The sequence below is a fragment of the Dendrobates tinctorius genome, unplaced genomic scaffold, assembly GCF_039654945.1.
Source record: "Dendrobates tinctorius isolate UK_male_01 unplaced genomic scaffold, ASM3965494v1 ptg000265l, whole genome shotgun sequence".
NCBI classification, from domain to species: domain Eukaryota; kingdom Metazoa; phylum Chordata; class Amphibia; order Anura; family Dendrobatidae; genus Dendrobates; species Dendrobates tinctorius.
The window spans coordinates 10604591-10622970 of NW_027361932.1; the positions used below are offsets into that span (position 1 = coordinate 10604591).

The 18380-nt window shown below is 41.6% G+C and overlaps 1 protein-coding gene across 6 annotated transcripts in view; it reads right to left on the reverse strand.

The window, feature by feature from the left end:
- SEPTIN5 (septin 5) overlaps window positions 1-18380 on the reverse strand; it is a 97334-nt gene that overhangs the window by 30096 nt on the left and 48858 nt on the right. For 4 of the 6 annotated variants that reach the window (XM_073559089.1, XM_073559084.1, XM_073559086.1 and 1 more), the window contains 5 exons: window positions 10805-10901; window positions 9132-9218; window positions 5052-5175; window positions 4835-4969; window positions 2192-2309 (listed from right to left, as the gene is read on the reverse strand). In XM_073559089.1, the coding sequence (XP_073415190.1) occupies window positions 2192-2309; window positions 4835-4969; window positions 5052-5175; window positions 9132-9218; window positions 10805-10901 (561 nt within the window). Of the gene's footprint in view, window positions 1-2191; window positions 2310-4834; window positions 4970-5051; window positions 5176-9131; window positions 9219-10804; window positions 10902-13665; window positions 14103-18380 lie in introns of those variants that run through there. The other 2 variants (XM_073559087.1, XM_073559088.1) reach the window with 2 other exon arrangements.

The window sequence follows — 18380 nt, forward strand, 5'->3', positions numbered from 1 at the left end:
TCCAGGGATGATGCTGGAATTTATTAACTCCTGTAACCTTGTTTTCTATAAAGAAGCTTTGATGTAAAGTCATAATGACTCTCAATGACCCCTCCAAAAAAAGGATGTTGCTGCTCTGGGTATTTAGGTGAAGTAGCCACACAAGTTTAGCACTAGTTCTTTTACACTTGTAAAATAACACACAGAGCAGGTATTCACTCTCCCAAGCTTCAGCACTGGCTCTCCACTGCTGCTCCAGTATCTGTGTTTTGTCTGCAGCAAAATAGTCATGTCAACAGAGCCCACCACCACGGCAGCTAATCACCAAGCTCAGTGGCTCGTATCTACATCAGCAAAATGTAAAACCACAGAGCTCAGTGATTGACTGCAGCGGTGATGCAATGTACACTGCAGCTAAAACACAGAGACTGGAGCAGAAATGGAGAGCTGGTGCTGGACCAAATGAGTGAGAGTACCTGGTCTGTTTCCTATTTTACATGTATTAAGTGTTTGGGGATCACTTTTCTTAGCGTGGAAAACCCTTCTGAGGACTTGTTCCAAAAGGGAGAAAACATTGATGGCCTGTGCCAAAGACAGGTCATCAATGCAAATTCTCAGATAATGCCTTTAAAGGGTTATTCTCAACATGAGTGTTCAGCAGTGCACACGTCTCCAGTCTCTTCACTCCCTTGTTGCTGGGAGAAAGGCACTCCTTCCTGACTGAGTTCTACTTCAGCAGTTTGTCCTTCTGATGAGCTTATGGTGCTACACACTGAGGTCAGTCAGTGGCTTGTTCTGAAGTCTACACTGATATCACTTTATTTGCCAATAAATATAATAGTGCCTTTCAACAAGCACATGGCTCCAGAAAGTGAGAGTAGTGATTAGGAAAACTGGAAAGTGAGAGCAGTGATTTAGCAGAACAGTAACTGGTGTGGGCTGGGAGCTTGCCATTTTACAGGACAGTTAACATCAGCTCAGGTCAGAGGCTGACAGGAGGGGGAAATGAATGGGCTGGAGAGACCAGAATTAGATTTCAGTAGTTAACTCTTCAGCCTTGAATGTTGCTACTCTGCATACTCAGCTAGGCTCTGGTGGTCAGTCTCCTTTGTAAAGAGCTGTCAACAATTCAAGAAAAAAGCTCTCATAGCAGAACGACAGCAGGTAGAAAAAGTCAATTACAAACGTGCTTGTTTTCATGCTGTCTAACTACCTATACCAATTTTTATAACATTAAAATACCCCTGTAAGGCCTTGCTCACTCTGGTATCATGACTTCCATTTTTGCAGGTTCATCATGATTCATTTGGGATGATCCATTTTGTCCCCATGAACTGGTCTGTCTTCAGGGTTCCCCTTTACTTTAGATTGCATGCATTCATATTCTGACCATTCATACTCAAATCCAAACTAATGGAAAGAGACTAACACAACAGTGAACACAGCATACAAGTACGCAGCATCGTAACTACATAATTTCCAATTAAAATCTATTTTGTAGTACCCGCTCTGCTGCATCCTATTATCTCTGGCCATTAACCTAAGCGGTCCCCCATGCCCTCCTACCCACCAGCATTTGTTTTCTCCTTTATAAATACACTTTCCCCTGGATGACACAAACAGATGTTTAAAAGTCTTTTTGCTGTCCATTTTTAATTTTTTAATTTTAACGCCCCATTGACTAGTCAAAAGGTTATTCGCATATTAAGGCTATGTGCACACGCTGCGGTTTTTGCTGCGGTTCCGCTGCGGTTTTGGCCCTGCGGAACCGCAGCAGTTCCACAGACATGGTACTTTACCATGTTAGCCTATGGGTTTTCAAAACCGCAGTGCTCATGCTGCGGTTTTTGCTGCGGGTTTTTTTCCGCAGCATGTCAATTATTTCTGCGGATTCTGCTGCGGTTTCACACCTTTAACATAGTAGAGGTGTGAAACCGCAGCGCAAAACCGCAGGCCAAAACGCAGCAAAACCGCAGGTCACTTTACCTGCGTTTCCGCGCGGAAAAAACCGCAGCGGAATCCGCAACGTGTGCACATAGCCTAAAAACGGTCTGTAAAAAAACTTGTTTTAAGTATCTGTTTGTGTGTCGTCTAGGAGAAAGTGCTTATTAGGCAGGATATTTATAAAGGAATATACAAATGCTGGTAGGTTGGAGGGAATGGGAGACCTGTCCGAGTTCCCTTTAACAAACACAGTTCTCCAAAAACTCACCCGATCTTTCAGTTTTCTGATCTCATTGGGTACCAGGCAGTCAGCTTTGGCGATCAGAGGAACGATATTAACCTTCTCATGCAAAGCTTTCATAAAAGCCACATCCACTGGCCGCAGCCTGACACAAATGGAAAGAAAGCACAGAGAGGTCACCTAATGGCCTCCTACCAGCTAATGCTTAGGATCTCAGCATGGTGTACACTGGAATGCCTCACACAGTGTCTCTGTAACATTGCAGCGTTACAATTGGAAGGAAATGAATACATGTATGAAATAACACACAGCAGATTTTTGGGGGTATCACATTTTCGATGTCACCCACAGTGTCTGATCGAAGTCATGTAAACTCTGGGTCTTTAACCCCCTTCATCATTTGATGATTTTTTGCTATTACACTTTTTTTTCTCCCACTCACATTTTATTTTTCCTGCAAAAAAGCCATATGAGGGTTTGGTTTTTTTTTGCAGGACGAGCTGTAGCTTTGAATGACACCATTCATTTTTCCATACAAAGTACTGGAAAACGGTAAAAAAATAATTCCAGGTGTGATGAAATGGTTAAAAAAAAAACAATTGAGACATTGATTTTGGGCTTTGTTTTTCTGGCATTCATTATCCAGTAAAAATGACCTAGTGAGAAGATTTTCTAGGTCAGTATGATTATAGCAATAACTGGTAAAAAATAATTTTTCTATTTAAGTAGTGAAAAAAAAATCCTGAAATTTGTGCAAAAGAAAAAAGTTTTGCTTGTGTTGCCATTCTCTGAGACCAGTAACATTTTTTCATTTCCATCGAAGGAGCTGCATGAATAATTGTTTTGAGTAGAGTACTGATATTTTTCTTGGTACCTATTTGGGGTACATGAGAGGTTTTGATTGCTTTTTGCTGCAGTTTTGGGGGAGGTGTGGCAACTAAAAAAACAGCAATTCTGGTGTTCCATTTTTTTTCTTTTTTTGCTTCACTGCATGAATCATTTTATAGTTTGACAGATCAGACTTTGACAGATGTGGCAATACCAAATTGTTTACCTCTTTATTTTTTACACTGATATAACATCGGGAGAAGTGATACAAATGTTATATATATATTTTTTTTAAAAATAACTTTTTTTTACCTTGTTTCTTAGTCCGGTTAGTAAACTTGAAACGACTGTGGTTTATTCGCTTACTCTATATATTGTATTGCAGTATACAGTGTAAATGATGGCCCCTTATGACGCACAGCTGAGCTTTCCAGGAACACCAAGATTAGCAATTACAACCCATCGGCACCCCACATTGGGTAGGGGTGTGGGGTGAATGGCAATGGGAGATGAAAATATCATATCAGCCATATTGAGCACCTTAAATGCCATTGGCAGAGATTGAAAGCGGCATTTAAGCTGGAGTCACACTAGCGATTAAATCGGACGAATGCAATGCGATAAAAAAAATCGCATTGCATTCGTCCCAATGTTATTCTATGGTGCTGCTCCCATCATGCGTTTTTTTATCGGATCCGTTCCTCGGACTGAGACAATCGCAGCATGCTGCGATTGTCACCGATTTTCGGATCGGATTCGCCAATGCAAGTCTATGGATGCGATTAAAAATCGCATTGAAAACGCACCACAAGTGAGACTTGCGATTAAATCGCAAGACTTCTCCTGGTCAACAGGAAAGAGCATCAGGCATTGGTATTGGATGTCAATTTGATGCTTAGATGCGAATAAAATCGGTTCATTGCCGGAAATTGGGATGACAGACGGATCCCTGGACAAGAAATCTTTGTGCAATTTCGTACCGTAAAAATCGGACAGATTTTTTAATGGTTGTGTGTGACTCCAGCCTTAGGGATTAAACTGCAGCAAGATATTAAAAATGGGGGGAAAAAAGCATACGTTGGATGGAAGCCACAAAGGATACTATTTTTTGGCAATCTGATGCCCATAGGTTTCCATGTTAACAAAAAATTATACTTTACCAAGTACATTTTATTACTGGCTGATGCAATATTGCATTAAATTGGAATGATGGAAAATTGTATGATCTAACACAATTAAAGAAATATTACTTGTGGTACGAGAGAGATAGAAAAAAGAGAAAGACAAAAAAAAGAGGAGACAAAGAGAGAGAAAGAAAAATAAAGACAGGACGAGACAGACAAAGAGACAAAGAGTGAGGAAGAGTTGAAGAAAAAGAGAGAGAGAAAGAGAGAGCGAGAAAGAGAGAGTGAAAGAGAGGGCGAGAAAGAGCAATAAAGAGAAAAAGAGCAAGAAAGAGAGAAAGAACGAGAGAGAGAATGGAACCTTTCCAGGGCACTTTAGTAAATGATGGCATATTCTAACAATAGCTACTATAGTGGGAAATAACTGATTTTCACAGCTCCAAATTCCAGTATGTGGAACTGTGAATATTTCTAATGTTTTGACAGATACGTAAATGTAGATACAGAAAAATGAAGCTGAAAGTGTAGGGAAAACAGTGGTGATAACCATGGAAACGTATTAGAGGTTTGCCATCATTCTTTAAAATGCTAGAAATCTGAGCGGTTGCCATAGCAACTCCACCCTTCCTATTTACACTAGATTTCGTATGTGACTCTATCATTATCCATATAATGATTGGAATTACAGGACCCATCATGAATCCCACATCCTCCTCACCCATGGCCAAACGGTGAGATGAAGTACAAGCAGCAGTGCACTCTATTATCCTGGATGTTTTTCCGATTCAGTCCACTCTCGTCCCGGAAATATTGTTCAAACTGTTGGTCTATGTAGTCAGTAATGGCCTTCCAGCTGTGCCAGGAAGAAACATAAAATGTCAGATTATATATACTGTCCAGCGATGTACCCACTGATCTGAGGACAGATCTCTTACCACTCCGTGTTGTTCACTGCATCTCCAAAGCCAGGGGTGTCCACAATGGTCAGTTTCAGCTTTACACCCTTCTCTTCAATGTCCACAGTGTGCTTCAGAATCTCTACTGTTTGGTTAATTCTTTCTACATTGAAACAAGCAGATTATAACAGAAAATCAGTTTAATCAGTTGAGGATTTTTTTTTAATTCACTCTTCCTGATTCATCTCGTGCTATTCGCTAACATTTTTGCGCAGAACTCATCAAAAAGTCACAGGTTTCAAAAAAAAGTTGCAAAAATTTCTGCCATACATGAAATCACTCGAAGAAGAGGACTGGAATACATTTGCAACTTCTATGAAAGGCAGAAATGATTAATTAGGCAAAAACACTTAAAAAATCTCTAACAGCGGTGAACTTAAAAAACAAACAAGTGAACTCATATAAAATAGACTTAAAAAAAGAGCACAAAAAAGCGTATAATGTGCACACAGTTAGGATTACCCTCTAATCCACTCGACCAACAGTTGTCACGTGACCGCTCCTATGGAATTTGTATACTTGCAATCAAGTACCAAATGCATTCTTTTCCGCTTCTACAAATTCTCAATTATAAACCACTCCCTTTAGATGTAGAGAATTAATTACACAGCTATAGTTAAAGGGGTTGTCCAGGACTATTTTTTTTTCACTACGGGTCTAAAAACTAGTTAACTAACTGCCTGTTCTATCTGCTGTCAGCTCAGAGTAGTCACCGACCACTCCTGCCAGCGATTCAGCTGCTCCACGTTAACAAAGCAGCTCTTCCTCTTCCGATCTGCTCTGTAGACAGGACGTGACTGCTGACGTCATTCTGATTGCCTTACTGCAGGGAGAAAATACCCTTTCTATAAAATACATACACCTTTGTTGGTTTACTTTAAAAATACCCTATTAATTATAATAGAAGTGTATAAATGTAGCTACAGTCAGTCAGTCCAGACACAATTAACCATCAACTCTATAGGGATAATACCCAAAACAGGTGCACATTAAAGTAGCAGCAAAAAAACAAAGGTCCAAGGTAAGGTAATAATACAGTTATAGTAGTTTCAAGGGTTGACACTAAATAAACACTATTTTAAATAATGGGGTATATGTATAATGTATGTGTTTTATAGGAAGGGCACTAAACTGATGTTCCACATTGTTATTATTATTATAGCGCCATTTATTCCATGGTGCTTTACATGTGAAAAGGGGTATACATAACAAAAACAAATACAATAATCTTGAACAAAACGAGTTACCAACTAGTACTGGAGGAGAGAGGACCCTGTCCGCGAGGGCTCACAATCTACAGGGGATGGGTGAGGATACAGTAGGCGAGGGTAGAGCTGGTCGTGCAGCGGTATGTTGGATCAGGGGTTACTGCAGGTTTTAGGCTTGTCGGAAAAGGTAGGTCTTCAGGTTCCTTTTGAAGGTTTCCACGGTAGGTGAGAGTCTGATATGTTGGGGTAGAGAGTTCCAGAGTAGGGGGGATGCACAGGAAAAATCTTGTATGCAATTGTGGGAAGAGAAGATAAGGAGATCTTGTGAGGATCGGAGGTTGTGAGCAGGTAAGTACCAGGAGACTAGGTCACAGATATATATGGAGAAGACAGGTTGTGGATGGTTTTGTATACCAAGGTAAGGGTTGTGAACTGGAGTCTCTGAGCAATGGGGAGCCAGTGAAGGGATTGTCAGAGGGGAGAGGCTGGGAAATAGCGGGGTGATCGGTGGATTAGTTGGGCAGCAGAGTTTAGGATATATTGGAGGGGTGCGAGTGTTAGAGGGGAGGCCACAAAGCAAGAGATTGCAGTAGTCAAGGCGGGAAATGATGAGGGCATGCACTAGTGCTTTTGCAAAGTCTTGGTTGAAGAATGTACAAATCAGGGAGATATTTTTGAGTTGGAGTCGGCAGGAAGTGGAAAATGCTTGGATGTGTGGTTTGAAGGAGACATTTAAGTCAAAGATTACCCCAAGGCAGCGAGCCTGCAGGACTATGGAAAGTGGGAAGCCATTGACTTTGATGGATATGTCTGTTGGGAGGGTTGAGTGAGATGGAGGAAAGATGAATTCTGTTTTATTAGAAATCGAGCAGAGAGGAAGGATGAAATAGTAGACAGACATTGTGGGATTCTGGTTAGTAAGAAGGTGATATCGGGTCCAGAGAGGTAAATCTGTCATTAGCATAGAGATGATCCTGAAAGCTGTGGGACTCCATGAGCCATCCCAGGCCAAAAATGTAAATGGAGAAGAATAGGGGACCTAGGACTGAACCTTGGGGGACACCGACAGATAGGGGGCGAGGTGAGGAGGTGGTGTGTGCGTGGAACACGCTGAATGTCCAGTCTGTTAGGTATACTATATCCTATTTATCCAATACCTGTGAGCACTAACTGCAGGGAGCAAGCTGTCAATGGGAAGCAACAGGCATGATGTTGATGGCCCGTCAATAGAGCAGGGCAGAACAAAAAGACACTGCTCTGTCAACCTGACGTCAGCGGAAGCCGATGAATCGCCAGCAGTAGCAAACTGTGACCGCTCTGTCCCATCAGAGATTGGTATCTTGCACAACAGACACATAGTTAGCAAACTACTTGCCTGTTAGTTCTTAGACACATAGATAAAAAATTAAATAGTTCCAGATAACCCCTTTAATATGGTTGAAAAAAAGACACATGTTCTACTGAGGGATGGGAAATTATAAAAGGAAGTGGTATATGTACCACCATAATGTATGAAAAGGGCTAATCTTTCCCTCCTGAAACGAATTATCGTTCCACTGAACTAACTATTCAGAAAAGAACATCACACATTTGTATACTTATTTATGTTTTTTTGTTCTAGAAAAGGATCTACGCATTTTTTGAACATTTCCATGGTGACCGGCTCTTGAGAAAGACTTTTCCACAGATTAGTAACAAGCTTTTAAAATTAACTTCTACATTCTGAATGTTTATTACAATACATACTTACAGCATGTTATAATAAAGCCTAATAATGGTATTGCCATACTGTCAGATATAAAATGGCGATACATTTTATTAAACTGCGCACATATCATGAAAGTAAGATTTTAGTAAAGATTTTAAAATGAACGCTCAATAGGAATCATCCTTCAGTCATCTGTCCCACTCTTGAATAGCACAAAAAAACAAGAATATGCTAGATCACAACTGGGCAAAGTGTGGACCATGGGCCTCATCCAGCCCTCTGGCTGTTTAACTCCAGCCGTGGACCGAGACAGCTGAAGAGCCAAAAACACACACGAGGCTGCCGTCCTCCCCCACCTGGTATTCCGAATTTCACCGCATCTGTATGATCAGGATGCAGGTAGAGATGAATATAATGGAGGGGCATGGAGCCGTCAGCTCCTTCTTCCACATCAGCTCCTTCCTCCACCTTTCAATGTGTGTGACTAAGACAGCAGACATGATGAGGTCACTAATTACTAAGTGGAGCAGATGGGAGCACGGTGAATATGTGTGTGTTTTATGAGTGTGGAATATGTGTCTGTACATAGTGGGGCTCATACTGTGTATAGGGGGCTCATATCGTATAGAGAGAGGCTGTGTGGGGCTCATATTGTATATAGGGGCTCATACTGTATATAGGGGGCTCATATATAGAGAAACTGTGTGGGGCTCATGTTGTGTATAGGGGCTCATACTGTATATAGGGGGCTCACATGGTATATAGAGAGGCTGTGTGGGGACTCATATTGTAAATAGGGGCTCATACTGTATATAGGGGGCTGTGTGCACTCACAATTTATATAAAAGCTAAGTGAGGGCTCATGCTGTATATAAGGGAGATGCATGTGGGCTTACACTGTATATAGGGGGTGCTGTGTGTAGGATCACACTGTATATAGGGGGCTGCATGGGAGCTCATACGATACATAGGGATAGGTGTGACCCTACTTAATTCTGCTCAACATAAAGTGATATGATTATTAATATAAAATAATTATAATAAATATAATAACAAACCAGCAGGACATATGATACAATGTACAGTAAATGAATACATATAGAATAACACGAATACATTTTTTAACAAATAAAAATACTGAACCTTCTGCATTAAGCAACTTCCTGTCTTTGTAGAGATCCGTCAGGAATAGGCTGTTCACTAAGGTGGATTTCCCTAGGCCGGATTCACCTGGAAGTCAGAAATATGAACATTTGTTAAACCAATTTTCAATAATAAATGGACATTCAAATAACTATATACAGATATCTGAACTTTGCTTGTTACATTGATCAATCAGATAATAGTTCTCGTACAAAGGCGTCATAAAAATACGGATCCTAAACTTTTTTCATCTATAGCACTAAGAAAATCATTAATTATTAAAACACTAGGGATGAGAGAATTCATTTGCAATGACGGTCTATCGGCCAGGCCAGTAATCTATGACTGCTTGATGAGAGGTCTGCAAATCTCCTTACCTCCCGGCTCTTTTTTTTGTTTTTTTTAAGCCGAGCTGGCACAAAGTCATGACTGTGGCGTGATGGACATACCACCTTTCATATTTCAGAGCAGCGCTTGCAAGCTGTGCAAGAAAAGAGCTTGTAAGTGTTGTGCTCCTTGCTTAGGAGAACGGTCACTGCTCAAACTGCAGAGGTGGCCAATAACCTAGGCAACAAGAGGTAAACTATAGAATTAAAAATCCCTCCATTATGGAAAATGATGAAGATATTAAATAAGAGGTAAGTTGCAAAGTTGGTTATTTGTACTAGAACTTTACAATTTTACCTATTAGAAAATATTAAAGAGAATCTGTCACCAGGTTGTTGCTTTGTAATCTGCATGATGTAGTGGCCTAGACCCTGAACCCAGTGATGTATGCTGTTCTGCATGACATCATTTGAATACACTTTTTTCTGCTGGAAATCTTGCAGTGCTCTGAATGCTGAGCCCTGTATAATCCAATCACACCACTGATTGGCAGCTTTCTGTGTACATTTTACATTGACAGAAAGCTGATAATCAGTGGTGGGGGTGGGGTTACACAGAGAAGTTGAAGTTGACTAGGAGGCACGAGACACCTAGTCCTGTAGTGATCTCCTGCTGTTAAAGCACTGACTTTACAGAAACAGCAACATACAGCCTTACAGCCTAGTAAGTGACACATCACTGAACCAGGCTCTGAGGGCCCACCTCATACTGCTCTCAGATTACATAGAATCATTTATATAAGGGCTCAAACTCACTTGCGAGAGAGTCTCTTGCATGAAAACCTGGCACTGCCGCCAGCACTCGGACCGGAGCGTGTGGCTACATGAATTTCTATGCAACCGCACGCTCCGGTCCGAGTGCGAGTCTCTCGCAAGTGAGTATGAGTCCTAACAATTAGCATAGCATGAGGACTATCAGTGTGTAATATGCACATTGTTAGAAATCGTCTCTGTATATCTGATTTGAATAGTAAGCACATGCTGACGAGATTCTCATATTCAAATTGCATGCTTGCAATCACGTGTAGACCGCTGGAACCAGCTAGCGAGCTGAATCCTTGTAGCGTGGATATTACACACTGATTGTATTCGGCAAGCTGCCAAAAGATTGCTCTTTGGTGTAAATGCCCTTGAAGCAGAGATTTGTCATTTTACAATCATAAAGATGCAAAATACTACACAGGAAAATGTAAGGTCATCTAACAATATGAAAATCATAATGACTTTTATCTGAGAACACACATTGCAAAAGCTCAGAAACATAGGCTGTAAGTCAGATCATCTCACCAGCTACCATGAGAGTGAAGTCAAATCCTTTCTTAACAGATTTCCGATGGACTTGATTGGGTAATGTTGCAAACCCAACATATTGCTTTTCTTGGTCCTATGGAAGCAGACAATTGTAAGGATTACCCTAGAAGAGAGATATACAACTCTAGGATGAAACTCCTATTCCGAAATCCCAAAGCTGCAAATTACTGATCATCAGTAGGATAAGAATGAAATAAGCACAAAGTCAATAATTCAGATATTTTTGGAGTCCAACAATCTAGAAAAAGTGAATAAATCCTTGTGATGTTGCAAGAGAAAAAATGTACTTGGAAACATTCAAAGCAGAGATGGCGAGATCTCTAACAGCGTTCTGTAAGGGCAGTTTCACACGTCAGTGGCTCCGGTACGTGTACTGACAGTTTTCTCACGTACCGGAGACACTGACACACGTAGACACATTCGAATGAATGTGTCTATGCAGATGTCAGCGTGTTTTCACGGACCGTATGCAAAACACGCTGACATGTCCGTTTTTGTGCAACAGCACGGATCACACGGACCCATACAAGTCAATAGGTCCGTGTAAACACGTACCGCACACGGATGCTGTCCGTGTGCTGTCCGTGTGCGTTTTTAAAAGTCAAAGGGTTAACATTGAAAATAATTTTTCAAAAACACGGACAGCATACGGACAGCACACGGATGGTACACATGGACATACGGATGGCATACGTATGCACATGGACATGGATAGCTCCGGTACCGGAATTATCTGGACGTGTGAAACTGCCCTAAGACACTCTTCTGGTCAATGGCCAAACAAAGCAGTGTTATCTTACTGGGCTACACAAGTGTGATGAGACAACCTATCAGCTTCTCAGAGACAAAAACACAACGATTATTACTGCAAATCTGCCACAACCTTGAAGTGACAGCAGGACAAAGACAAGAACCCAATGGTGGATATGAACTACAATATTGATGCAAGGCACCTGGACCACTTTTATCTTCCGGACCTTCACTATCTAATCTTATTATCTATAGTTTCTCCTTCCTGTCCTGCTTAGATCTCCAGATCTGGTCAATGGCTGCAGTAGGCAAAGTGTATCTCCAGTAGTAGTAGTGCTATGGTACTGCTGTTGTCTTGTTATGCGGCAATAACACCTTTGGACTACTTAGGCACCAGATCCTCGGTGCAACAGTACCAACTGCAACCCACAAATACACTCAAGTACCCAGCATTACAACACACGTTACAGGCCTAAAGCCCCCAGATGTGTGAATTAAAGGGAATCTGTCACCCCTTTTTTGAGATATCATATAATGATATCATTCAATTGTGTGTCACATAAGGATTCTCTTAGTACTTTTGCTTCCCCCTGACCCCGCACCTTTCATGCATGAAAACCTTTTTATATCTGTTCAGATGTATGTAAACTGCCGCTATCCGGTCCGCTGGGCGGGGCTTATTCAACTGCTCCCCCCTCCCTGTCTTGCTCTACACATTTCTTCTTGCGTAGAGCAAGACAGGGAGGTGGGGAGCAGGTGAATAAGCCCCGCCCATTGGACCGGACCATGGCAGTTTACATACATCTGAACCGATATAAGAAAGGTATTTATGCATGAAAGGTGCGGGGTCAGGGGGAAGCAAAAGTTCTAAGAGAATCCTTATGTGACACACAATTGAATGATATCATTATATGATATCTCAAAAAAGGGGTGACAGATTCCCTTTAAGATTTGTCAAGAACAGTACAAACCAACAATGACATCCTGCTAGTCCCCAAATTCTTTTTTAATGGGTTATCCCAATCTTCATAAATGGGTACTTACAGATAATAATTATACACGAGCAATTTTGCGATTTACTGCTTTTTAAAATTATTAGCCGTTCTTGAGATATTAACGCTTGTCAACTCGTCGTTTTCTTGAACAACCACTATTGCAGCGCATAGAAGCTCTTTTCTATTGAGCTTGTAAACACTGTGTTGAAACTGGCTGGGATCACAGGAGCGTGCTATTAAATCCCAATCCCAGACACCTTTAGCACAGTGTTTACAAGCTCGACAGCAGGGGTGGTCGGTCTCGTAGGTAACGCGCTGTAAACTAAAGAAAAGAAGTGTTAGTGTCTCAAGAATGGCTACAAGTTTTAATAGGCAGTAAATAATGCTTGCTTTTGGCTTTTACAAGTGCTTTTTGACAATAGCCATCTGTGAAGATAGAAGTAACCCTTTCAAGCCTTCATGGAAATACATTCTGTCATCATTTACAATGTGCTCTAATATACGGTGATAATTAATAACACATACTGCGATGTGTACCCTGTTAATATACTTGATTATTTTAGGCAGTACCATGAAATCATGGATAAAAACTTTGTCAATGTTTTCTTTTTTATTTTAGTTCTATTTGCTCCATTAAAGGGGCACCTACGTGAACTATATGACAATCCAACATGTAAGGAGCAAACCAGGCCCAGCGCAGAACTCTGGACTCAACTGATCCCATTCATTCTCTTCTTCATTCTGGCCTCAGTCTCTTCATCTACCAGCTGCTCGGCCCCTTCATGTGCTTTGTGAGGCTCCTTCTACAGTCACATTGTCACCCCCCTCTACTCCACTTCTTCCTGTGCTCAGAAAATGACCGCTTTTCTATCTAGTTACTTATTAAACAGTCCTGATAAAGCCATGAAAACGCACGTTCCCTAAGTGCATACATGCTGGAGCTCCAGAACACAGGGTAGCATTGTACAAAGTGCGGAACTGAAGAATCAACGCTCTTACATACTTATTATCATGAAATACATATACATTTCGAAGATCCAAGCTCTTGCTTTCCGTCACCCAGTTCCCTACTAACTGTACCCCTTAAATTACCTTCAGCTTCATGGGGTATGTTCTCTGTGTCAGAGTTCTGGGCGACAGCAACCTCTCGGCCAAAAGTTCCTGAATTATGATGGCATCCATACCCACGAGCAGCAGCCGCTAGTCCAGAGTTACCTCGCCAAGTATACACACACCCATCCATCCCCTCCCACCACTGACCATAACCATATGTATGTGTGTGGAAGCTGCAGCATGTGTGACTGCCCTCCCCAGCCTGGGCCCTGGAATTTCCTGTCACTTCCCATTGGAAAGAAGATTAGCAGCAGGGAAGGCGGATAATGGGAGAGACAGAAGAGGGAAAGCCCATTAACCCCAGAGAACCTGGCCTCAGCACTGACCAAGTTGACTTTACGGTTGTATTGTAATAGAGAAACACATCCACTGCCTATCCTGGACGTTAGATCTAGAAGTGACTTTTAAGGATTGACTTCTAAATATGTCATCATGTTTAAGGTGTCGCAGGCCTGGTGGAAAGAAGGCAACGTCGGCCATGCACTTGCATATGAAGCACTTCACCCGTCCGGCAGTGTTCCAGAATCCAAAAAGTGGCACTCACCAATTTCTCAAAATTCAGATGTATTCCAAAATATACAAAAAGTGGTAACAATGGCTCCACGTGATCACTACATGTCCTCAGGCCATGCCCGCTTGTGCAAGGTCCATACATCACTTTTTGTAGATGCCAACTAATGTTTAATAAAAGCTTTGATTTAAGGAACTGGTGAGTGCAGACATTGGGGGCAGATTTATCAAAATCTACTTGTTAGATTAGACTAGAAAATCTTAAAATGCACCAAATTTATCAAAGTGGTTCACGCTGTTTGATAAATATATCAAGCCTAAGTTTACACCACCAATTAGTTGGCTTACTTTGTACCAGAAATGTGCACCACGATTTTGGCACATTTTCTAATGCGTTATGTCACTCGTTAAGACACGCCCTCTTCATAATAAGCCACACCTTTTCAGGTAAGGTCACGCCCCCTGGTCACACAAACCATTAAAATTTAGCTTCATAAATATGACCCATTGTATTTTCAGGAACATAAAGTATTAGATTACATTTTCTTTTGTTATTCATTTTTATTTTTTTTTTACCAATAACATAATTCCACAGTGCTTTACAAACATTTTAATCGCTGTCCCCATTGGGGCTCACAATTTAAATTCCCTATCAGTAGGTCTTTAGCGTGTGGGAGGAAACCGTAGAACCTGGGGGAAATCCAGACAAACACATGGAAGACATAAAAACGTATTCAACTGTCGTCCTTGATTGGAATTCAACCAAGGACCTCAGTGCTGAAAAGCAACAGTGCTAACCACTGAGCCACCATGCTAAAATTACTTCAACAGACTAAAGCCAGTGGAACATACTGTGGCACTCAGGCTCGGACTGGCCCATAGGGGAACAGGGGAATCCCCCGGTGGGCCAATGTGCAGACACGGGCCCCAAAACCCACTATATGGGTATTACTTGGCGTAATTCACAGGATTTACACTGTACAGAAAAAAACAGCATCTCATCATTCATTAACCAAACTATCTACTTTATTATTATATAGAGATATAGGTAAATTAATGAACGAGGGTAGTGTGATATTTGTATGAAGGTGAACAGTGGGCCCCCAAGGTCAATTTTACTGGTGGGCCCTTGGCACCCCAGTCCGACACTGGTGGCACTTCTTAACTGCACTACTGCTAACAAAAAAAGCAAAAACAACTTCTTTGGGCTGCACTTGGCTTTTTCTTGGTAGCTATAGAGAAAGAAGGGAGCGGGCATGAGCACTGCTTTTCTATTTTGTAATGGGGATACAAATGCCCCTTTGGGTATATGCAAATTGCCTCTTCAAAGAGGAAGAGGACTTGAACTCTATAGCGCCACCTGTTGGAAGCTGCAATCCTACAAGTCATTACAGACCCTTTAACGCGCCTTGAAATATGATATTAAATTAGGTAGGAAGTCTAAGGTCACACATTCAGTATTTGGTCAGTACTTTACCTCAGTACTTGTTAGCCCAAACAAGGAGTGGGTGATAAATACAGAAGTGACGTGTCTCTATTTGGCCGGGGTCCCACTACCGAAGAATACGGACGAGTGCCAGTGGTAAACTATGGGACAGCTTACATCACCGTATTTTTTCTCAGGCGTATTCTACGTGTGCGTAAAATCGCAGCATGCTGTGATTGTACCCGTATATTGTCTGAGACTCGCCAATGCAAGCCTAGGAATGCGAGAAAAACTCGGACGCCACTCGGACCATTCGTCTAGCTTGCCACAAACACATTTTCCTCATTTCAGCTCATTGAGCAATTTAATTCAATGGGGAAACTCAGTGAGAAATGTAAAGTCATACGGATACATAGGTGCGAGAAAATCGCATCATCGCATTGCAAACGCATTACACACGGATCACCATACGGAGAACACTTGTGCGACTCTCGTTTAGTCTAACTCCAGCCTTATACTTTTCCTCTGACTGTTCCACTCCTGGTTTTGGCTTATAAATACTAAAATACTGAGCAAATACTGAGCGTGTGAACGTGGCCTAATATGGGGACTCCTACCAGTAAGTGTGTGATGTACACATTATTAGTATTACGCTACGTCTCACATTTACAGCAGTCATCACTTAACCGTTGTATTGCGATTTGCACACTTGCGGTCAGGTGCCAACCAGGGCTGTGGAGTCGGTAAGCCAAACCTGCGACTCCGACTCCTCAATTTCCCTTACACTGACTCCGACTCCCACATATATTGCTTATATTTAAGTGAAAAATTTACTGTAGTATAATGTGAACATCAGACATTTAATCATTTCTATGATCCAATAATCAAGATATTTAGATAGAACATAATATATATTTATTGGAATACAACTTTAGAACACAAAAAACTGTAAAAAATTGTAAATATGTAATACACTATATAATATCGATTACATATATACAGTACAGACCAAAAGTTTGGACACACCATCTCATTCAAAGAGTTTTCTTTATTTTCATGACTATGAAAATTGCAGATTCACTCTGAAGGCATCAAAACTATGAATTAACACATGTGGAATTATATAATTAACAAAAAAGTGTGAAAACTGAAAATATGTCTTATATTCTAGGTTCTTCAAAGTAGCCACCTTTTGCTTTGATTACTGCTGTGCACACTCTTGGCATTCTCTTGATGAGCTTCAAGAGGTAGTCATCGGAAATGGTCTTCCAACAGTCTTGAAGGAGTTCCCAGCGATGCTTAGCACTTGTTGGCCCTTTTGCCTTCACTCTGCGGTCCAGCTCACCCCAAACCATCTCGATTGGGTTCAGGTCTGGTGACTGTGGAGGCCAGGTCATCTGGCGTAGCATCCGATCACTCTCCTTCTTGGTCAAATAGCCCTTACACAGCCTGGAGGTGTGTTTGGGGTCATTGTCCTGTTGAAAAATGGTCCAACTAAACGCAAACCTGATGGAATAGCATGCCGCTGCAAGGTGCTGCGGTAGCCATGCTGGTTCAGTATGCCTTCAATTTTGAATAAATCCCTAACAGTGTCACCAGCAAAGCACCCCCACCATCACACCTCCTCCTCCATGCTTCACGGTAGGAACCAGGCATGTAGAGTCCATCCGTTCACCTTTTCGGCGTCACACAAAGACACGGTGGCTGGAACCAAAGATCTCAAATTTGGACTCATCAGACCAAAGATTTCCACTGGTCTAATGTCCATTCCTTGGGTTCTTTAGCCCAAACAAGTCTCTTCTGCTTGTTGCCTGTCCTTAGCAGTGGTTTCCTAGCAGCTATTTTACCATGAAGGCCTGCTGCACAAAGTCTCCTCTTAACAATTGTTGTAGAGATGTGTCTGCTGCTAGAACTCTGTGTGGCATTGACCTGGTCTCTAATCTGAGCTGCTGTTAACCTGCGATTTCTGAGGCTGGTGACTCGGATGAACTTATCCTCTGCAGCAGAGGTGACTCTTGGTCTTCCTTTCCTGGGGCGGTCCTCATGTGAGCCAGTTTCTTTGTAGTGCTTGATGGTTTTTGCCACTGCACTTGGGGACACTTTCAAAGTTTTCCCAATTTTTCGGACTGACTGACCTTCATTTCTTAAAGTAATGATGGCCACTCGTTTTTCTTTACTTAGAATTTGTATTATGGCAAGAAAAAGGCAGCTAACAGTCTATTCAGTAGGACTATCATCTGTGGATCCACCAGACTTCTGCACAACACAACTGATGGTCCCAACCCCATTTATAAGGCAAGAAATCCCACTTATTAAACCTGACAGGGCACACCTGTGAAGTGAAAACCATTTCCGGTGACTACCTCTTGAAGCTCATCAAGAGAATGCCAAGAGTGTGCAAAGCAGTAATCAAAGCAAAAGTGGTTACTTTGAAGAACCTAGAATATAAGACATACAGCATTTTCAGTTGTTTCACACTTTTTTGTTAATTATATAATTCCACATGTGTTAATTCATAATTTTGATGCCTTCAGAGTGAATCTACAATTTTCATAGTCATGGAAATAAAGAAAACTCTTTGAGAAGGTGTGTCACTATGACTTATCTCAGCTAAGACAAAGCCTAGATTCTCAGGCTACATTCACACCATGGGCGTAGCCAGGATCAAACCTAGGGGGGGCAGAACTTCATATTGTTCCACAGAACCTCATACTGCACACCTCAACTGCTGCAGAACCTCATACTGCACACCCCTACA